We start from the raw sequence: 23,028 nt of genomic DNA, 5'->3' as shown, positions 1-23,028 counted from the left end.
GACCTTTATCATACAGACAGCTCTTGCAATCAAACCATTTGAGCCTCACATACTGCTATTCCCTGAATAGAATGAAGTCTTTTCAGGGCACAGACATGCTTTACAGAATGTTAATTCAGCAGTAACTGAGATTCGTTCATGAAAAACCGTAGCAAATATAGACGTTTTCTCCGCAATACAGGTTCAAAGTTTATCATACTGAAGTGAACCCATATGAGCCACATTAATCACATGTTGACTAAAGCTTCAACATATTGTTCTGTTCCCTCAAACTACATAACAGTGCAGTTATCTCTATCAATGTTAGCTAGCTATCAATGTAATTGGTATGAAACAGGCCTATTACTTCCTTGACTATCATGTTGGCAGCAACACTGCAGGTTTTGCAACTATAGATTTTAAGAATTATAAGGGGGAGAAGCTGCCCCTCTGCACTGGAAAGCTACCGGTGATGACCAAAGCGTTTTATGGGAAACACCCCTGTTACTGGAATAGCTACATTTCATATGAGTTCAATGTCCCTGATAGGTGAAGATTATGTTCTCAATAACAAAAAAAGGTGGAACAGAATTTCGTTGCAAGTTACATCATGGTGGATGGCTACATGCACAAAGTAATTAAGACGATAAACACCTTGGACAAACCGGATGATGTAGCCAGGGCAGGGGCTGGCAGTCATAGACAAGCCAGACCAGACAGAACATGACAAAGACGGTACCTGGAATAAGCCCCCCAAAACGTCTGTTCAATAGGCAGTTCATTGTTATATTGGTAAAATAATAGTCTACTATTGTTTAGCTAACTATATGACCTGCGCAATCTCCTAGCAAATTGGGAGCAATGGTTAAGCTTGAAGAGTCACTCACAAAGACCCCAGCGAGGAAGCGGAGCAATAAATAAATAAATAACCTCGAGCTTTTAGAACCAAGTTATTCTAAATGTGCACGTGCATTGTTTCATGCTGGGGTAGTAGATCCATACGAGCATCGAGAGAGTGAACAGTACAGGGGGTTGCTTGCTAGCTATCGGTGTCTCCCTCCTGTCGCCACCTTTTTTTAAGGGATAGTCTGTCTGTGAACTAAGAAAGAGGGTGTGATAGGCGCCCTATTCAACTGCTAAACATAATAAATAACGGATCCACTGTCAGAGACATGTTATGATAACAAGTAAGCAAATTATCTGCCTTGCTTGGCTGATATTTTTACACGTCTTGCCTATTGTTTACTACAGGGATGTAGCTCAGTTGGTTGAGCATGGCGTTTGCAACGCCAGGGTTGTGGGTTCGATTCCCACGGGGGGCCAGTATGAAAAATAAAATAATGTATGCAATCACTAACTGTAAGTCGCTCTGGATAAGAGCGTCTGCTAAATGACTAAAATGTAAAATGTTTACCGTCTCTATGGTAAAGGTGCATGTAAGGATTAGCCTGTTTAGCTGGCTAGCTTTACACAACGCTAGTAAGGTAACCGAGCACCTTCATTGAATTCGTGCCAAGTTGTGTGGCAGCTAGGTGTGTTGTCCACACAAGAACAAAGAAGAGAGCGAAATAGTTTATACCAATAGCTAGCAAACTTACCCAAAGCTCCGTTCCCCAAGTCATTGCGGACTCCCCTTGTTACTAAACCCCCAGATTGTCAGCGTATTCCCCGCTCAAAACTCGCCAAGGTTGCGTTTCCAATCGTTTGCCTTCGTCTGCGGTGTAGCTACTCCTTTCTCACTCTGGAGGAGCTGTCTGATTTAGCTTTGCCGGAGGAAGTTGGGATCTAGCAGAGGATACAGATAAACGGGAGGTTCAGGTTCTCCAATAACATTTTCAATGCATGCATATCATTTCGTATTATTTAGAAATCAAGCAAATAATAATATAATTTTAAGTAAGCACATACAATAATTGAATTAAATATGCTGATGAGATAATCCTCTTCACACAATTTTTTTTATTTCCCACATTTGGTGGGAAGAGGAAGACTTTATGAAAAAAGTGTATCAATCGATTAATTTAATTGAAATATTCATATTAGCAGCTATCGACCATTTGATCAATTGTCACAACAATCACTTACGGATGATTTGGTTGGAATCATTTGGCCTCAAAGGTTAGCCACAGTAAGTAAATAATAATAATATGCCATTTAGCAGACGCTTTTATCCAAAGCGACTTGCAGTCATGTGTGCATACATTTTTACGTATGGGTGGTCCCGGGGATCGAACCCACTACCCTGGCGTTACAAGCGCCATGCTCTACCAATTGAGCTACAGAGGACCACTAGGGTTAATACATATAATTGGCAGTAATTATTTTTTCATTTACATTTACGTCATTTAGCAGACGCTCTTATCCAGAGCGACTTACAGTTAGTGAGTGCATACATTTTCATACTGGCCCCCCGTGGGAAACGAACCCACAACCCTGGCGTTGCAAGCACCATGCTCTACCAACTGAGCTACAGGGGACTACTAATTCATATTTCATTTATTTTACTGTTGAATGAAAAATGATGTATTAAATAAACATTTAGTGGGGAATGTCAGGGGGCTGTAATGTCACCTTTTTAATGAACGCCACCGACACCTGAGTGTTCTGTGATTGACAAACATTCTTGATATTTCTTTTTGATTCGTGAATTGCGCCATCTAGTGGTATGTATGGGGTACGGTCTAAGGAGATATGCGCATTGTCGGATCACTTTTGTTTCCGTCCAGACATTAATTCGTGTAACACCTAGAAGCAAAGTTCATTTGTTATGGAAGTAAACTTGAGATACGTCTAATATTTTACGCAGCTAAACAGTCATGTACAGTTGCCTTTCAAGGTAAGTACTATGGTGCATATTGTCCAAAGTAGTTAGCTATGTCATATTGCTGACATCGCTACAAAGCTAGATGACGACTTCTGCTAGTAATACGTTCACAACAGCCAAAATACCGTGATGACCTTTGGCATACTTAGCTAGTCTGATTGCTACAATGTTTAAACATTAGCTACACTTGTCAACAAATCAGAAATAACGGGGCGTGTTATCAATCAATTAGCTAGATTTCCCATTAAAACATTATCTAACATGTCAGTCATGCTTTTTAGGGGTTTGAGGACCAAAGGCAGACTATGTCCTGGTTATGCCTCCTCTCAGTCACCTCCATGGAACGTTGACCCGTGCACACCTAGCACACACAGGCGTCCAGAACGCTGTTTACACTCAAGGATATCAGCAGGCAACTTATGGCAATCTTTGGCACACCTTCTCTCAGGCCGAGCTAAGCAGCAGCCAGTGGCAGCCTGCTTGATGAGTACCAGTGTGCGCAGAAGACGATTGCCAAGTGCCTTTCCAGTTTTAGATGAAGCCCTCCAGCCAATTCACAATGATGTATTTGAGGCTAACCTACGAAACAGCCAGGCATGCCAACAAAGGTAGGTAGAAACTCCATACACCTCAGCAATCTCAGTGTATCAACTAGTTTTCCATTTCTGCTGTAAAGTATTAGCCTTGTGATTATGGTGGCCCTTCCAGGTATATTGAATACATGGAGAAGGTGAAGAAGGGGGGTGGGGAGAATGCAGTAAAGAGGCACACCCAGAGAAACAAGAAGATGTTGGTTACGGACCGTCTTCGCATGCTGTTTGATGACGGATACTACTTTGAGCTGTCTCCCTTTGCTGGAATGGGCCTACCCTATGGAGACATCCCCTCAGCAGGCTGTCTCACAGGTAGAGAGGGTTCTCTGCTCTGTCAGTGACGGATGCTCTTAATGCATGCTTAACACTCATAAAAATGTGAAATATCCAACCTCAAATTTGGCAGCAAAGGAAATGTCTTGTTCCAGTGCATTGTAATAGCAAAATATGTATAAGTAAGAATATGAGTTATACTCAGCCTTATTGCTTCATTATGCACTCTCTCACTGTTGCAGGTATAGGTAAAATCAACGGGCTGTGGTGTGTGTTTATTGCAAATGATGCCACTGTGAGTGGTGGTACAGCCTATCCCATAACCGTCAAGAAGCAGCTCAGAGCCCAGGATGTAGCTATCCAGAACCGGCTTCCCTGTGTCTACCTGGTAGATAGTGGAGGTGCATTCCTTCCTCTTCAGGTATGAACTCAACTCATTGAGATTAATCCAACTGATGAATGACTCAAGACGTAACTGCTAAGTTTACTCCATCCACAGTCTGAGATTTTCCCTGATAAAAACCAAGGAGGACGTACTTTCTACAATGAAGCCATCATGTCTGCCATGAAGATCCCTCAGGTGAGACAGAAATGCTAAACATCCCATTGCAGACAAAATCCAAACACAATATATTCTACCCAAGGGCGGCAGGTAGCTTAGTGGTTAAGAGCGTTGTGCCAGTAACCGAAAGGTCGCTGGTTCTAATCCCCGAGCCGACTAGGTGAAAAATCTGTCGATGTGCCCTTGAGCAAGGCACTTAACCCTAATTGCTCCTGTAAGTCGCTCTGGATAAGAGCATCTGCTAAATGACCAATTATTATTAATTATTATTTTACCCATGAATGTTGTATCTTAATCCCTCTAGGTGTCAGTGGTCTGTGGTTCATGTACAGCTGGCGGTGCATACATCCCAACTATGGCAGAAGAGACGGTGATGGTGCACCGGATCGGGACGATATTCCTGGGCGGACCGCCCTTGGTGAAAGCTGCCACAGGGGAAGAAGTCTCCCCAGAGAATCTGGGTGGGGCCACACTCCATGCAGAGTGAGTGAGTGAATGGAAAGCATACAAACTCTCTCAAGTTCTCTGTGAGATCCACTATACTACTATATCTGGACTAATAGGCTCAAACTTACTCCCCCCCGCTTCAGAGTTAGCGGCTGTGTGGACCACTTTGCCTCTGTGGAGAAGGAAGCCTATGAAACCACACGTAACATGATCTCCACCCTCAATTTTGAGCTGCCCGAGGAAGACGGGGAAGGGGTGGAGGAGCCTCGACACAGTGTGGAGGAGTTGATGGGTCTGGCCCCACAGGACTATGACCACAGTCTGGATGTCAAGCTGGTCAGCTCAACACACCCACACTTAAACCAACAGTCACATCTCATGGGGATGTTTTAGAATAACAATTATTTTGTATATTTTTTCTGTTCAGATCCTGAGTCGGCTGACTGATGGCAGTAAGTTCCAGGAATTCAAGGCTCGATATGGAACAACCCTTGTGACTGGTTTTGCCAGAATTAGCGGGTAAGAACTGTTGATTGACACACAGTCTTTAGTTTTGAAGTATTTACCCATCCTCCTTCAATGGTTTAGTAGATTAAGATGCCTTCTATACTTTTTCTTAAAGGTCATACTTTTACAACTCCCTTCATTATGCATACATTTTAATGGAGTCTTTTATTGCTTCAGAAAGTAGCTGTATATTGGAACCTCTTAAAACCTCTATGTTCATATAACATTAATTAACTGACACATTTTTGAAGCAGAATGTTTAACAAAAGAGCGTCAGGAGATTAACGGTTAACCCTGTTAACTTGCAAATCAGATTAGTGTGCTTCTGCATTCCAACCAATCAAATCTTTCCCTACCCCAACAAGAGTCATATTAAGATGGGCAATCTTTTTGAGTGAGAATGGCGAACACAAGGGAAACAAGTCTCTTCAGCCAGCTTTCATCTGCTTTTACAAAGAACTTCTCTGAGAGCAACTCGTTGTCATGGCAGCAGAATGTTCTAGATGCAGGTTAGCGTTTTTCGTCATGAATCGTGTTCTGGAGGCAGAGCTGCAGAGTGGTCACTAGCTGGCACAGCCACAGTCATAAAATCTGATGTTAAACCTAACCACACTGCTAACCCTAATGCCTAACCTTAAATGAAGCACCAAAAAAGAGAAAAGTTTACAATATAGCCATGGCAGTAAACGTCAACCTGCGTTCTAGATCCAGAGGGTATTGTGATTTTAATCAGGGTATGGTGCTCAAACAATTCATCAATAAATTACTTGATGAAAACCCTTATAAATCTTGATGAAAAGTTTATTTAGTTTTATATTCTTAAACTCCACTAAAAGTACTAAAATACAGCAGTTATGCAAATTGTATGAAGGCAATATGTTTTATTCAAGTTTAATGCCTAACTTGCAGTATATATTTTTTTCTTCAGGCATCAGGTTGGCATTGTGGCGAGCAATGGGGCGCTAACGCACAATGCATCATTAAAAGGCAGCCACTTTGTCCAGCTGTGTGACCAGCGAGACATCCCCCTGATATTCTTGCAGAACACCGTCCCAATGCCAGAGCTAACCCTCTCCCAAACCCAGGTATGGCACTGCAGCCAACCCTGAGCACTCACCACAGAATAAAACCACACTTTGTTATGAAGCACAAAGACTGGTGAGGAGGAGCACGGAGAGGCCTCTCAACATTATTTTGTAAACGGACACTCCTGTGGAACTCAGTCAGCTCTGTTAAATAGAACTATGATTAAAATCAGGTCTCAAAATCAATACAGCCATGTCATCAGAATGTTGTTATGCTCTGTTCTTGAACATGGATGTGGAATTTCATGTCAGTGTGTTAACAAGTTTCCGCTGGTGTTACTCATGGAACAATCTGTTAACTGTGTGTGTGTGTGTGTGTGTGTGTGTGTGTGTGTATCCTCTCTCTACTGTAGGCAGAGACCAACACCAACAGACTGAAGGCTCAGGGTTCCATGATGTCTGCTGTGGCATGTGCCTCTGTTCCAAAAATCACCATCGTCATTGGGGGATGCCATGGCGCTGAAAGTTATGCTATGGTTTGTACAATAGTGCCAGCAGTGGTCACTATATGAAAATTAGCCCAGTGCTTACACATCAATTCCCTTATACACAGTTTATTAGGTACACCACCCCGTTCACAAAAATGTTTTGCTCCTACAGACGTGGGTCACGTGGCTTGCTATATAAAGCAGGCAGATGGGCATCGAGGCATTCAGCTACTGTTCGATTGAATGTTAGAATGGGCAAAACGAGTGACCTAAGCGACTTTGAGTGTGGTATGATCGCTGGTGCCAGGCGTGCCAGTGCCGGTTCCAGTATTTCAGAAACGGCCGGCCTCCTGGGCTTTTCACACACGACAGTGGTTTACGGAGAATGGCGTGACAAAAAAAATATCAGTGGCAGTCCTGGAGCTCGTTGATGAGAGGACGAAGGAGAATGGAAAGAATCGTGCAAGCTAACAGGCGGGCCACAAATAGGCAAATAATAGCACAGTACAACAGTGGTGTGCAGAATGGCATCTTGGAACACACAACTCGTTGGTACTTGTCACGGATGGGTTATTGCAGAAGACGACCACACCGTGTTCCACTCGTATCAACTAAAAACAAGAAGAAGTGGCTCCAGTTGGCACACGATCACCAACACTGAACAATTGAGGAGTGGAAAAACATAGCCTGGGCCGACGAATCCTGGTTCCTGTTACGTCATGCTGATGGCAGAGTCAGGATTTGGCGTAAGCGGCATGGGTCCATGGCCCCATCCTGCCTGGTGTCAACAGTACAGGCTGGTGGCGGTGGTGTAATGGTGTGGGGAATGTTTTCCTGGCACACGGTAGGTCCCTTGATACCACTTGAGCAACGTAACCATGCCTGAAGAATTCAGGCTGTTCTGGAGGCAAAGGGGGTTCCAACCTGGTACTAGATGTGTGTACCTAACAAAACTGGCCACTGAGTGTATATTGAAAATACTAACTAAACTGGTCTCTCTCTTTTCTGTGTTGTTTTCTTTATCTAGTGTGGCAGGTCATTTGACCCAAACTTCCTATTCCTATGGCCCAATGCCAGAGTGTCCCTGGTGGCCCCTGGTCACTCTGCAGCTCTGGCACAAGAGGAGGAGGACGTTGAGAAGATCAATAAAAGGTAAGTCACCCATAGTATTAGTGGCAGAATTGGCGGAATGAATACATCCCTGATCACACGCAAACACAGTTCACTTTCATAGCAGCCACATACATGCAGCATGATCCCTTTGATCAGTGTAGTATTCCTTCCCGCATCTACACACTCTCCTCCTCTCACCTTTTCCCTTCGCTTGTGGACTTACAGTGGGGGAAAAAAGTATTTAGTCAGCCACCAATTGTGCAAGTTCTCCCACTTAAAAAGATGAGAGAGGCCTGTAATTTTCATCATAGGTACACGTCAACTATGACAGACAAAATGAGAATTTTTTTTCCAGAAAATAACATTGTAGGATTTTTAATGAATTTATTTGCAAATTATGGTGGAAAATAAGTATTTGGTCAATAACAAAAGTTTCTCAATACTTTGTTATAAACCCTTTGTTGGCAATGACACAGGTCAAACGTTTTCTGTAAGTCTTCACAAGGTTTTCACACACTGTTGCTGGTATTTTGGCCCATTCCTCCATGCAGATCTCCTCTAGAGCAGTGATGTTTTGGGGCTGTCGATGGGCAACACAGACTTTCGACTCCCTCCAAAGATTTTCTATGGGGTTGAGATCTGGAGACTGGCTAGGCCACTCCAGGACCTTGAAATGCTTCTTACGAAGCCAATCCTTCGTTGCCCGGGCGGTGTGTTTGGGATCATTGTCATGCTAAAAGACCCAGCCACGTTTCATCTTCAATGCCCTTGCTGATGGAAGGAGGTTTTCACTCAAAATCTCACGATACATGGCCCCATTCATTCTTTCCTTTACACGGATCAGTTGTCCTGGTCCCTTTGCAGAAAAACAGCCCCAAAGCATGATGTTTCCACCCCCATGCTTCACAGTAGGTATGGTGTTCTTTGGATGCAACTCGGCATTCTTTGTCCTCCAAACACGACGAGTTGAGTTTTTACCAAAAAGTTCTATTTTGATTTCATCTGACCATATGACATTCTCCCAATCCTCTTCTGGATCATCCAAATGCACTCTAGCAAACTTCAGACGGGCCTGGACATGTACTGGCTTAAGCAGGGGGACATGTCTGGGACTGCAGGATTTGAGTCCCTGGCGGCGTAGTGTGTTACTGATGGTAGGCTTTGTTACTTTGGTCCCAGCTCTCTGCAGGTCATTCACTAGGTCCCCCCGTGTGGTTCTGGGATTTTTGCTCACCGTTCTTGTGATCATTTTGACCCCACGGGGTGAGATCTTGCGTGGAGCCCCAGATCGAGGGAGATTATCAGTGGTCTTGTATGTCTTCCATTTCCTAATAATTGCTCCCACAGTTGATTTCTTCAAACCAAGCTGCTTACCTATTGCAGATTCAGTCTTCCCAGCCTGGTGCAGGTCTACAATTTTGTTTCTGGTGTCCTTTGACAGCTCTTTGGTCTTGGCCATAGTGGAGTTTGGAGTGTGACTGTTTGAGGTTGTGGACAGGTGTATTTTATACTGATAACAAGTTCAAACAGGTGCCATTAATACAGGTAACGAGTGGAGGACAGAGGAGCCTCTTAAAGAAGAAGTTACAGGTCTGTGAGAGCCAGAAATCTTGCTTGTTTGTAGGTGACCAAATACTTATTTTCCACCATAATTTGCAAATAAATTCATTAAAAATCCTACAATGTGATTTTCTGGAATTTCTTTTCTCAATTTGTCTGTCATAGTTGACGTGTACCTATGATGAAAATTACAGGCCTCTCTCATCTTTTTAAGTGGGAGAACTTGCACAATTGGTGGCTGACTAAATACTTTTTTTCCCCACTGTAAGTGCACAACACATCAGCTGTCTGTGACCAGGCGAAAAAACCTTTCCAAGCCAAACCTTCATATCATAACCGCTACACACAGCCTACACCTTTGTCACCATATTATAACGTCATAGTCAACATAGCTACTAGAACTAAAGCGTTAGTAAACTTGCAACAATCATGCAGTACAGTGTACAGTCAGCAAATTTAGCAGTTGCACCGGCAGGCCCCGGTGGCAATACATTTAATAAAACCAAAAGCTTACCTTGACTTGGAAGAGTTCCATTGTTGGATAGCCATAGCCAGCTAGCTAACATAGCATCCCTCTCTGTTTGAGCAGGGTGTTTGAGTAGGCTAAACTAGCTAGCTACATTTGCTAGCTAAGTAAGTGAAAATGAAAGTGGAAAAAATACTAAATATAGCTAGCGCTCTCTCTTGCTCCTCCTTCATTTTTGAAGAAATTAATTTGTTCAAAACTGTTCAACTATTGTCTTTCTCTCTGAGTCAACTACTCACCACATTTTATGCACTGCAGTGCTAGCTAGCTGTAGCTAATGCCTTAAATACTAGATTCATTCTCTGATTCTTTGATTGGGTGAACAACATGTCAGTTCATGCTGCAAGAGCTCTGATAGGTTGGAAGACATCCTCCGGAAGTTGTCATAATTACTGTGTAAGTCTATGGAAGGAGGTGAGAACTACGAGCCTCCTAGGTTTTGTATTGAAGTCAATGTACCCACAGGATGACGGAAACTAGCTGTCCTCCAGCTAAACCATGGTGCTACCCTACAGAGTGCTATTGAGGCTACTGTAGAACTTAATTGCAAAACAGTGTGTTTCAATTAATTATTTGGTGCCGTGAATTTATTTAGTATATAATTTATTTAGTATATCTAAAAACAATACTTTTTCAAAAATTTCATTATTTTAATTTTTCTGAAATTCACTGAGGAGGATTGTCCTCCCGTTTCTTCTCTGAGGAGCTTCCACTGCATAGTACTGTCTTTCGCACAGGAATATGATTCATGTTTGATTTGTTTGGTTAAATGTCTCAGTGGATTTTAACAGGGGTGTTTATCCTTCTAGGTTGGAGAATGAGAGCTCTGCATTCTTCTCGTCTGGCAGACTTTGGGATGATGGAGTAATTCTTCCCCAGGACACTAGGAAGGTAAATAATAATAATAATAATAATAATAATAATAATAATAATAATAATAATAATAATAATACAAATGTATGGCATTTAGCAGACGCTTTTATCCAAAGCGACTTAGTCATGGGTGGCCCCAGCGGGAAACGAATCCACTATCCTTGGCGTTGCAAGCGCCATGCTCTACCAACTACAGTGCCTTGCAAAAGTATTCATCCCCCTTGGCGTTTTTCCTATTTTGTTGCATTACAACCTGTAATTTAAATTTGATTTTTATTTGGATTTCATGTAATGGACATACACAAAATAGTCCAAATTGGTGAAGTGAAATGAAAAATCAAATCAAATCAATTTTTATTGGCCACATGCGCCGAATACAACAAGTGTAGACATTACAGTGAAATGCTTACTTACAGCCCTTAACCAGCAATGCATTTATTTTTTTATAAAAAAGTAAAATAAAACAACAACAAAAAAGTGTTGAGAAAAAAAAGAGCAGAAGTAAAATAAAATAACAGTAGGGAGGCTATATATACAGGGGGGTACCGGTGCAGAGTCAATGTGCAGGGGCACCGGCTAGTTGAGATAGTTGAGGTAATATGTACATGTGGGTAGAGTTAAAGTGACTATGCATAAATAATTAACAGAGTAGCAGCAGCGTAAAAAGACGGGGTGGGGGTGGGGGTGGGGGGGGCAGTGCAAATAGTCCGGGTAGCCATGATTAGCTGTTCAGGAGTCTTATGGCTTGGGGGTAGAAGCTGTTGAAGTCTTTTGGACCTAGACTTGGCACTCCGGTACCGCTTGCCGTGCGGTAGCAGAGAGAACAGTCTATGACTAGGGTGGCTAGAGTCTTTGACGATTTTGAGGGCCTTCCTCTGACACCCCCTGGTATAGAGGTCCTGGATGGCAGGAAGCTTGGTCCCGTGATTTACTGGGCCGTACGCACAACCCTCTGTAGTGCCTTGCGGTCGGAGGCCGAGCAGTTGCCATACCAGGTGGTGATGTAACCAGTCAGGATGCTCTCGATGGTGCAGCTGTAGAATGTTTTGAGGACCATGATAGTTCGTTGGTGATGTGGACACCAAGGAACTTGAAGCTCTCAACCTGTTCCACTACAGCCCTGTCGATGAGAATGGGGGCGGGCTCAGTCCTCTTTTTTTTCTTCCTGTAGTCCACAATCATCTCTTTGTCTTGGTCACGTTGAGGGAGAGGTTGTTATCCTGGCACCACACGGCCAGGTCTCTGACCTCCTCCCTATAGGCTGTCTCATCGTTGTCGGTGATCAGGCCTACCACTGTTGTGTCGTCGGCAAACTTAATGATGGTGTTGGAGTCGTGCCTGGCCATGCAGTCATGGGTGAACAGGGAGTACAGGAGGGGACTGAGCACGCACCCCTGAGGGGCCCCCGTGTTGAGGATCAGTGTGGCAGATGTGTTGTTACCTACCCTTACCACCTGGGGGCGGCTCCTCAGGAAGTCCAGGATCCAGTTGCAGAGGGAGGTGTTTAGTCCCAGGATCCTTAGCTTAGTGATGAGCTTTGAGGGCACTATGGTGTTGAAGGACAGCGGAGTCACTCACCACCTTCCGGAGACATTTGAAACCCCACCTCTTTAAGGAATACCTGGGATAGGATAAAGTAATCCTTCTACCCCCCCCCCCCCCCCCCCCCCCCCCCCCCCCCCTTCTCCAACAAAAAAATATAATTGTAAAGTGGTTATCCCACTGGCTATAGGGTGAATGCACCTATTTGTAAGTCGCTCTGGATAAGAGCGTCTGCTAAATGACGTAAATGTAAATGTAAATGAATGCTGAGCTGTAGTCAATGAATAGCATTCTCACGTAGGTGTTCCTCATGTCCAGGTGGGAAAGGGCAATGTGGAGTGCAATAGAGATTGCATCATCTGTGGATCTGTTGGGGCGGTATGCAAATTGGAGTGGGTCTAGGGTATCTGGGATAATGGTGTTGATGTGAGCCATGACCAGCCTTTCAAAGCACTTCATGGCTACAGACGTCAGTGCTACGGGTCGGTAGTCATTTAAGCAGGTTATCTTAGTGTCCTTGGGCACGGGGACTATGGTGGTCTGCTTGAAACATGTTGGTATTACAGAAAAGGTATTACAAAAATAACTTGTTTCACAAAATTCTAAAAAATAAATAACGGAAAAGTGGTGCGTGCATATGTATTTGCTTCAGAAGTCACATAATTAGTTAAATAAAGTCCACCTGTGTGCAAGCTAAGTGTCACATGATCTCAGTATATATACACCTGTTCTGAAAGGCCCAGAGTCTTCACCACTAAGCAAGGGGCACCACCAAGCAAGCAGCACCATGAAGACCAAGGAGCTCTCCAAACAGGTCAGGGACAAAGTTGTGGAGAAGTACAGATCAGGGTTGGGTAATAAAAAAATATCAAAAACTTTGAACATCCCACGGAGTACCATTAAATCCATGATTAAACAATTGAAAGAATATGGCACCACAACAAACCTGCCAAGAGAGGGCCGCCCACCAAAACTCACGGACCAGGCAAGGAGGGCATTAATTAGAGAGGCAACAAAGAGACCAAAGGTAACCCTGAAGGAGCTGCAAAGCTCCACAGCGGAGATTGGAGTATCTGTCCATAAGACCACTTTAAGCCGAACACTCCACAGAACTGGGCTTTACAGAAGAGACGCCAGAAAAAAGCCATTGCTTAAAGAAAAAAATAAGCAAACACGTTTGGTGTACGCCAAAAGGCATGTGGGAGACTCCCCAAACATATGAAAGAAGGTACTCTGGTCAGATGAGACTAAAATTGAGCTTTTTGGCCATCAAGGAAAATGCTGTGTCTGGTGCAAACCCAACACCTCTTATCACCCCGAGAACACCATCCCTTTTCATCGGCAGGGACTGGGAAACTGGTCAGAATTGAAGGAATGATGGATGGCGCTAAATAGAGGGAAATTCTTGAGGGAAACCTGTTTCAGTCTTCCAGAGATTTGAGACTGAGACGGAGGTTCACCTTCCAGCAGGACAATGACCCTAAGCATACTGCTAAAGCAACACTCAAGTGGTTTAATTGGAAACATTTAAATGTCTTGGAATGGCCTAGTCAAAGCCCAGACCTCAATCCAATTGAGAATCTGTGGTATGACTTAAAGATTGCGGTACACCAGCGGAGCCCATCCAATTTGAAGGAGCTGGAGCAGTTTTGCCTTGAAGAATGGGCAAAAATCCCAGTGGCTAGATGTGCCAAGCTTATAGAGACATACCCCAAGAGACTTGCAGCTGTAATTGCTGCAAAATGTGGCTCTACAAAGTATTGACTTTGGGTGGGGTGAATAGTTATGCACGCTCAAGTTTTCTGTTTTTTTGTCTTATTTCTTGTTTGTTTCACCCCAAAAATATTTTGCATCTTCAAAGTGGTAGGCATGTTGTGTAAATTAAATGATACAAACCGCCAGAAAAATCCATTTTAATTCCAGGTTGTAAGGCAACAAAATAGGAAAAAATGCCAAGGAGGGTGAATACTTTCACAAGCCACTGTAAGCCACACAGGACCAGGACTGATTTAAATCTCTCTGTAGAATCACAACTGCCACAGTCCAGGCTGGTCCTCACTGATTGGAAGCAGATTTTGAGGTTTACAGTGAGGGAAAAAAGTATTTGATCCCCTGCTGATTTTGTACGTTTGCCCACTGACAAAGACATGATCAGTCTATAATTTTAATGGTAGGTTTATTTGAACAGTGAGAGACAGAATAACAACAACAAAATCCAGAAAAACTCATGTCAAAAATGTTATAAATTGATTTGCATTTTAATGAGGGAAATAAGTATTTGACCCCCTCTCAATCAAAAAGATTTCTGGCTCCCAGGTGTCTTTTATACAGGTAACGAGCTGAGATTAGGAGCAGACTCTTAAAGGGAGTGCTCCTAATCTCAGTTTGTTACCTGTATAAAAGACACCTGTCCACAGAAGCAATCAATCAATCAGATTCCAAACTCTCCACCATGGCCAAGACCAAAAAGCTCTCCAAGGATGTCAGGGACAAGATTGTAGACCTACACAAGGCTGGAATGGGCTACAAGACCATCGCCAAGCAGCTTGGTGAGAAGGTGACAACAGGTGGTGTGATTATTCGCAAATGGAAGAAACACAAAATAACTGTCAATCTCCCTTGGCCTGGGGCTCCATGCAAGATCTCACCTTGTGGAGTTGCAATGATCATGAGAACGGTGAGGAATCAGCCCAGAACTACACTGGAGGATCTTGTCAATGATCTCAAGGCAGCTGGGACCATAGTCACCAAGAAAACAATTGGTAACACACTACGCCGTGAAGGACTGAAAGCCTGCAGCGCCCGCAAGGTCCCCCTGCACAAGAAAGCACATATACATGCCCGTCTGAAGTTTGCCAATGAACATCTGAATGATTCAGAGGAGAACTGGGTGAAAGTGTTGTGGTCAGATGAGACCAAAATCGAGCTCTTTGCCATCAACTCAACTCGCCGTGTTTGGAGGAGGAGGAATGCTGCCTATGACCCCAAGAACACCATCCCCACCGTCAAACATGGAGGTGGAAACATTATGTTTTGGGGGTGTTTTTCTGCTAAGGGGACAGGACAACTTCACCGCATCAAAGAGACTATGGACGGGGCCATGTACCGTCTAATCTTTGGTGAGAACCTCCTTCCCTCAGCCAGGGCATTGAAAATGGGTCGTGGATGGGTATTCCAGCATGACAATGACCCAAAACACACGGCCAAGGCAACAAAGGAGTGGCTCAAGAAGAAGCACATTAAGGTCCTGGAGTGGCATAGCCAGTCTCCAGAACTTAATCCCATAGAAAATATGTGGAGGGAGCTGAAGGTTCGAGTTGCCAAACATCAGCCTCAAAACCTTAATGACTTGGAGAAGATCTGCAAAGAGGAGTAGGACAAAATCCCTCCTGAGATGTGTGCAAACCTGGTGGCCAACTACAAGAAACGTCTGACCTCTGTGATTGCCAACACGGGTTTTGCCACCAAGTACTAAGTCATGTTTTGCAGAGGGGTGAAATACTTATTTCCCTCATTAAAATGCAAAACATTTTTGACATGCATTTTTCTGGATTTTTGTTGTTGTTATTCTGTCTCTCACTGTTCAAATAAACCTACCATTAAAATGATAGACTGATCATGTCTTTGTCAGTGGGCAAACGTACAAAATCAGCAGGGGATCAAATACTTTTTTCCCTCACTGTACCATGGAAATGTGGAAAAAACAAAACACTTACGTAATGGCATAGTTAAGTTGGCTCTGGCCATCACAAGTCGTTATTCTTGAGAATCTCTGCCATTTGAAAGAAGTAGGGTTATTGAATGCTACTTGGTAGGTTATTAATGAAAAAAATACAGAAAGTGTTGCAAGTTCTTTATCTGTGAAAATCTTAATCAGTTTGCACATGCCCATTACATGTTTCTTTCTCATTAGGTTTTGGGTGATTGTCTGAAAATCATCAAACAACAGGAATACCAACTCTCCAAAGAGAAACTAAGGACTCCATTACTCAGAATGTAAAACTGCCTCAGTTACAATTGCCTTTCTCAGAAAAAGATCTGTTAAATCTCTTCTGACAAAATGCCTTTATAGAGGCACCATAACAATGAAGTGCTGATCACAGCAGAAAAAAAAACATTTGAGATTTGTAATGTAATAACATTATCAATGCAATTTTGATTTTTATTTGCAGAAAAGTAGCAGAATGTGTAAATACAACTTGAAACATGTACCATAGAATACTAAAATGTGTCTTTAATTCTTATATACAGTGCCTTCAGAAAGTATTCATACCCCTTGACTTATTTACACATTTTGTGTTACAGCCTGAATTCAAAATGTATTAAATATTTTTTTTCCTCACCCATCTACACACAATACACCATAATGACAAAAGGAAAACATGTTTTTAGAAATTTTTGTAAATGTATTTAAAATGAAACAGAAATATCTCATCTACATAAGTATTCACACCTCTGAGCCAATAATTGTTAGAATAAGTCTCTTAAGAGCTTTGCACCCCTAGATTGTACAATATTTGCACATTATTTTAAATATTATTCGAGCTCTGTCAAGTTGGTTGTTAATCAATGCTAGACAGCCATTTTCTAGTCTTGGCATATATTTAAGGTGATTTAAGTCCAAACTGTAATTAGGTCACTCAGGAACATTCAATGTCGTCTTTGTAAGCAACTCCAGTGTTTATTTGGCCTTGTGTTTTAGGTTATTGTCCTGCTGAAAGGTGAATTTGTCTCCCAGTGTCTGTTGGAGACAGAGGATGAGTCCATGCAACTTGTGACATATTTAGGCTTGCCATAACAAAGGGGTTGAATACTTATTTAGTGAAGACATTTCAGCTTTTCATTTTTTATTAATTTGTAAACATTTCAAATAACATAATTCCACTTTGACATTATGGGGTATGTAGGCCAGTGACACAAAATCTCAATTTAATCCATTTTAAATTCAGGCTGCAACAACAAAATGTGGAAAAGGTCAAGGGGTGTGAATACTTTCTGAAGGCACTGTACATGGTTCCATCAAAGCTAATGAGCACTAGGCCTTTAGGTCAGAGTTTGAGGGTCAAGGTTAAGACAGATACACTACATGACCAAGAGTATGTGGACACCTGCTTGTCAAACATCTCATTCCAAAATCATGAGTTGGTCACCACTTTGCTGCTATAACAGCCTCCACTCTTCTGGGAAGGCTTTCCACTAGATGTTGGAACATTGCTGCGGGGACTTGCTTCCATTCAGCCACAAGAGCATTAGTGAGGTTGGGCACTGATGTTGGGCGAGGCCTGGCTCGCAGTCGGCGGTCCAATTCATCCCAAAGGTCTTTGATGGGATTGAGGTCAGGGCTCTGTGCTGGCCAGTCAAGTTCTTCCACACTGATCTTGACAAACAATTTCTGTATGGACCTCGCTTTGTGCTCAGGGGTATTGTCATGCTGAAATAGGAAAGGGCCTTTCCCAAACTGTTACCACAAAGTTGGAAGCACAGAATTGTCTAGAATGTCATTTTATGCTGTAGCGTTAAGATTTCCCTTCACTGTAAGAAAAGGGAACTAGCAAAGACCATTATTTCTCCTCCACCAAACTTTACAGTTGGCACTATGCATTGGGGCAGGTAGCTTTCTCCTGGCATCCTCCAAACCCAGATTCGTCCATCAGACTGCCAGATGGTGAAGCGTGATTTATCACTCCAGAGAACGCAGTTCTTGTGCTGACGTTGCTTACAGAGGCATTTGGAACTCGTAGTGAATGTTGCAACAGAGGACAGACGATTTTTACGCGCTTCAGCACTTGGCAGTCCCGTTCTGTGAGCATGTGTGGCCTTCCGCTTCGCGACTGAGCCGTTGTTACTCCTAGACGTTTCCACTTCACAATAACAGCACTTACAGTTGACCAGGTCAGCTCTAGCAGGGCAGAAATTTGACTAACTGACTTGTTGGAAAGGTGGCATCCTATGATGGTGCCACGTTGAAAGTCACTGACTTCTTCAGTAAGGTCATTCTACTGCCAATGTTTGTCTATGGAGATTGCATGGCTGTGTGCTCGATTTTATACATCTGTCAGCAACGGGTGTGGCTGAAATAGCTGAATCCACTCATTTGAAGTGGTGTCCACATACTTTTGTGTAATGTATATCACAACGTGGACTTTGAAACTAAGCCATGAACAGGCTACATCAGTGGTATAAAAATAAATAAAAAATACAAGTACAGATTATTGTATGGGACAATATACAAATGTCTTTGAGAAAGATCATTAAAAGAATAAATATTTGAGTACATTTATTGGTTTCTTTTCATTTTGATAAGAGATAAAAATTTTATGAATTGAAAGTTATTTGTTGATGTAAAATTCTAAATTTTAAGGTTGTGTCATTAGATTTGGGATGGGGTCGTGCGAAATTCTGGCAGAAAGAATGGGGTCCCCGCTGAAAAAGCTTGAATACCACTGGGCTACATGATCACATAATAAGTACATACACATTCCATAGGCAACACCAGTGTTGCCTCGACAAATAAAGATACACACATTATATAACTAGATGTCTTAAAGTATATTCCCAACAAAGGTTTTAGTATTATGATTGTCCCTTTGTCCTGTGGAGTGGTATTGTAGATGTGTTGAGAAAGTAGTCCTAAGGCTTATACATTCCATGGAAGGTGACAGGGATAATGACCTCCACCTCAGCCCGTGCGATCTCTGTCAGGTCTCTGGCATTGAGGATGAGGAGGTACCCTGGCCTCTGGTCTGCTCCAGGGTTCACCACGATGCTCAACAACACCCCTAGGAAACGGGAAAAGAGCAGTGTCACAACCACAAAAACAGAAGTGTGCAAGAGAATCCTCCTACCTACACTCGTATCACACCTCAAGTTGTATACTATTGGTATGTCAGCATTTTACATCACACTAAGGTGGATCCTGCTTAGGTAAGTCATGCTATCTGATCAGTTAATGTTAAAGACCACAGATTGTGCCACCTGTCTGTCATGTTATTATAGAATCCCCTAAAATCCCCCTGTTTACCGTCATCTTCCTCCACAGAGTCTGGGGTCTGCACAAAAATGGGCTCTGAGGGGTAAGAGTCTGGCTCCTGCCACACCCACGTGTCCTTGGTCTTCACGTTCAGTTTGCAGATCTAGAGCAGGACACAATCAAAAACTCACTCCCTGAATGACTGTACTAGCAGGTTAGTCTAATCATAAACCTAATCATCAGACTTGGGTAATGTACCACCAGCGTTCCCGTCTGCGTGCTATACTCACCCTGTCAGGGATGAAGTGGTTCAGGCCCAGTCCATAGGCATAGCTGTAGTTCTTCCCAGAGAACTTACTGTAGTTTATCTGAGGGAACTCGAAAGCTGCAATAATAAAGGAATTCAAATGACTGATTCAATAGAATGAGGAAAATCTTATGACTGATGATATGACAGATGAACAGATATTTAGTGGCATTAGATGCTATAAGAATAGGTGAGCTCTTAAGGTTTAATGAAACAAGCTGTGTGTGGGTTACCTTGTCGTGGTCCAGAAAACAGAACCTCAGGCTCTAGCCAGATGGTTCCATCGCTGCGCATCACTGCAGTGGCTGTGGTGTACGGAAGGGATATCAGATTCTTCCCCTGTTCCTCCTGCAAGTTCAAGTAATAGGAAAGACTTCAGTGATATAGTCCTCTATCCTGAGAGGATAACATCAAAGCAGTGATAACTCCCTACTCCAGAAATGACAAGATTAAGTGCACAACGCTTACCTTGTGGACGTCCATGGGCAGAACGTATCGCCGGACCTCTGGCTGAGGTGCCCTCATAGCAGCTTTCTTCACTTCCTCCCAGTTCTCCCTCAGGTTGGCCAGATATAGGTAGTTGTAGACAAACTCATGACTAAAGCCGAACAAGAGAAAGAGGGACTGGATAAGTGTCTTGTACAAATGTTATTCTCAAGTCATTACAACAACCGGTCAGTATTCACCCTTTCCAAGTACAAAGGTCAACAACTATGAAGCCATCGTCCTCATAGCTGTTGATGTGATGGAAGAGATTGAAGGCAGAAGTCCGGAATTTATGCTCTATGTATTCAGCTGGGTCCTTTGTAGCCAGATGGAACCATGTCTAGATGAAAAAGTATACCGTTAGCTAGTGATGAAGACATTAGAGATGAATTTAGTATCAATATATCAATAATCAACATCGAAATGCTAACAGGCCTTGTATACAGTTTGATAATAGTGGTCTAGGTGTTCCTTTACTTACGCCCATGGTTTCGTTTGACTCAAAGCAATCCATGTAATTTGTGCCCCAGATGCTCCAAGCGGTCAAGAATTTTAGAAGGTTTATCTTCACTGGAGTCTCAACGAAGACAAAGTAGTTTTCTGTCATTCCAAAGCTGATGGAGGACGCAGAAAAATTATTGAAATACATTTAATGTGAAAGAATGTTACAAGCAAGAATGTGAACTCCAGGGGCCCAGTTTTTCAAAAGTTATCTGGATTTCGTTGTGTCGGATAGGATTAAATGCATAGAAATAGAATGAATAGAACGCGGAGTCCCCATTCAAGTCAATGATTTGTCTGTTCTATTCATTCCTTTTCAATGTATTTAATCCTATCCGGTAGGCGAAATCCAGATAGATAACTTTTGAAAACTGGGCCCTGACAATCAGAAATGTCACTAACCTGTGAACATAAGAGGGCTTGAATCTCTCACTGCTGGGGAGCTGCACAAGAACCTTGGACTTTGCAATGGGATCTGACTTGTCTGAAAACAAGAATTACAATCAGACAGCCATTTGATTTAGGGACATCTCACTTCCAGAAAATAATTTCAATGCTGTACACAGAACAAACCTTTCGGTGTGGGAGGAATTTTGACAATGTTGTAGGCCAGTGACATGTTCTTCCCAAAACAGTTCCCAATGTTGTACACCGTTCCGTCACTTTCAATGTGTGGATGAGCTGTCACCCCATTGACCGAGAGGTAGTCACACAGGTCCACCTGGAGAAAGAGTTTATGTGAGACGATAGTTCTTATGTTCAATCGATCTGATGTCAGCCAGTGGGAGCAGCACATACCCTTTTCAGAGTCTCCAGTGTGTCTGGGTCCACTTTGGTGATGTAGTTGGTTTCTGTGCAGGCATAGAAATCCTCACCAACAGGGTACACGTTCACTAAGCAATTATCTGTCACCTCAATCCCTTTGAAATAGGTGAAAAACCTACAAAGACAATAATGGACAATTTGTATGTTGCGTCTAATAACTAAGTCATGACCCATGAGGAGTGTTTTTTAACTTGATTATCATAAAATGATAACAAATCACCTTGAGAATATATTTTTGCAAGGGTCTGGGTAGGCTGCTGTTCCAAACTCAGTGATGACCACTCTTTTCTCTGTCATGGCTCGCACATAGGCATCTGTTTTGACAAATCTTCAGAGAAACAGTAGTTAAAACCAATTACAACCAATATCCTTTAAACATGTAGCTTGGAACATACAGATTGGGAATTGATAGGCCCACTTCTGTTTCAGCTCTTTCCGAAGCTTTTGAGAGCAGCAGGTCACTGTGTTTTGGTATTCACTGTTTTAATGAGAAACAGTCCTCACTGAGGTTCCTCAAAACATTCCAGTCAAATTTATGGGCTGAGGGGAACGTTTCACAAAACTGCACAACTACTACTAGTGTGAAGTGTAAAATTATTGTATGCCCTCATGAAATATATATTTTACTACCTCACGGTTGTAAACGTGTTACACATCAGTGAAGTCAACATCAACACACAGAGGGGCTTACTTCCGATAGTAGGTCACATGGCCGTTCTTTAGGTCAAACTTGTGCATGAGGGCCTGGCCATCAAAGAGATGGTAGAAAGGCTCAGCCCCCACCTCGAACAGGCCGGGTCCCAGACGCAACAGACTGCCGCTCAGCCATTCTGGGATCACACCTGAAAACAGCATGAAATGACCCATGTTACCATGTTGTGCTCACTCCACTCTTAACCATCATAAAACCCCAAACCTCCTCGCTTGTAAACCAAAGGGTAGTGGAGTCTAACAGACCCGTTCCTCACATACCTACAACCACAGCAGGAATAGGCTCGTTCAACTCTTCACATGTCTCAAAGATTTTCTTGTAGCCACCAGCCGGATGCTCAATTCTGAAAATCAAACAAAGTTACTCCATCAAATAGAAACATCTATTCACATGAAATCATAGGCTTCTGATCTAACAAATCTTTTCATCCCCGACTTAAAAACACAATTACATACCTCATTATTCTTGCCTAAATTAAGTTTGACTTGTTCATCAAAACAAAAAATACAATCTGAGACCAGAAAAATATGTTAAACTGCTTTACACTAACATGCAGCAAAAAGGTAGTGAGAAAAATGCTTTGATCTAAAAGCTTTGCAAAGTTTGCACAAGGAGACAGTTACTCGACTTACATACTCCTGTCAAAGTTATGCAAAGTGGAACGAAGTAGTTTACTCACCAACTCACTATATTCTTGTATGGGGGAAAAAGTAATGCGAAGCTAAGGAAAATGTACAAAAGGAGTTACTCACCGACTAACCATTTTCCTATAGAGAATAAACACAGCTTGTGTGCAGGAAACCAGTCTGAACTGCGGAGTGAACAGCAGCCTTTATAGACACCGTTCCATTCCCAGGCAGAGCGCCGGGAGTTTGAGAACCTCCCCCCAAACCAATCAGAGGTCTCTGAAACAAG

At 42.8% G+C, this 23,028-nt stretch overlaps 3 protein-coding genes across 4 annotated transcripts in view; 1 reads left to right on the top strand and 2 right to left on the bottom strand.

Moving 5' to 3' along the window:
• The window catches only part of LOC311131578 (formin-binding protein 1-like), a 55,447-nt gene extending 53,712 nt beyond the window's left edge, over positions 1-1,735 (bottom strand). For both annotated transcript variants that reach the window (XM_084164640.1, XM_084164641.1), the window contains exon 1: positions 1,578-1,735. In XM_084164640.1, the coding sequence (XP_084020766.1) occupies positions 1,578-1,601 (24 nt within the window). In that variant the 5' untranslated portion in view covers positions 1,602-1,735. The remainder of the gene's footprint in view (positions 1-1,577) is intronic.
• A 973-nt stretch (positions 1,736-2,708) lies between these two features.
• LOC311131577 (biotin-dependent 3-methylcrotonyl-coenzyme A carboxylase beta1 subunit) lies at positions 2,709-18,583 on the top strand. The gene is made up of 13 exons (XM_084164639.1): positions 2,709-2,815; positions 3,085-3,411; positions 3,512-3,708; positions 3,912-4,090; positions 4,169-4,249; positions 4,536-4,714; positions 4,822-5,014; positions 5,106-5,197; positions 6,114-6,270; positions 6,624-6,746; positions 7,726-7,850; positions 10,707-10,788; positions 16,226-18,583. Exons 1-13 carry the CDS (start codon positions 2,796-2,798, stop codon positions 16,310-16,312), a joined length of 1,842 nt encoding a protein of 613 aa, XP_084020765.1. The 5' UTR covers positions 2,709-2,795; the 3' UTR covers positions 16,313-18,583.
• LOC311131579 (retinal Mueller cells isomerohydrolase-like) lies at positions 17,170-22,915 on the bottom strand. The gene is made up of 14 exons (XM_084164642.1): positions 22,866-22,915; positions 22,374-22,456; positions 22,093-22,243; positions 21,622-21,729; positions 21,375-21,516; positions 21,150-21,297; positions 20,979-21,060; positions 20,557-20,689; positions 20,276-20,415; positions 20,058-20,187; positions 19,823-19,937; positions 19,573-19,667; positions 19,334-19,445; positions 17,170-19,091 (listed from the first exon to the last, which is right to left on the bottom strand). The coding sequence occupies exons 1-14, from the start codon at positions 22,874-22,876 to the stop codon at positions 18,943-18,945; spliced, it is 1,599 nt and encodes a 532-aa protein (XP_084020768.1). The 5' UTR covers positions 22,877-22,915; the 3' UTR covers positions 17,170-18,942.
• Between the last annotated feature and the right edge of the window lie 113 nt (positions 22,916-23,028).

This window comes from Coregonus lavaretus (assembly GCF_964263955.1).
Source record: "Coregonus lavaretus genome assembly, chromosome: 6".
Classification (NCBI taxonomy): Eukaryota; Metazoa; Chordata; class Actinopteri; order Salmoniformes; family Salmonidae; genus Coregonus; species Coregonus lavaretus.
The sequence above is the reverse complement of the archived record's forward strand: the minus strand, read 5'-3'. Positions and strand labels throughout refer to the sequence as shown.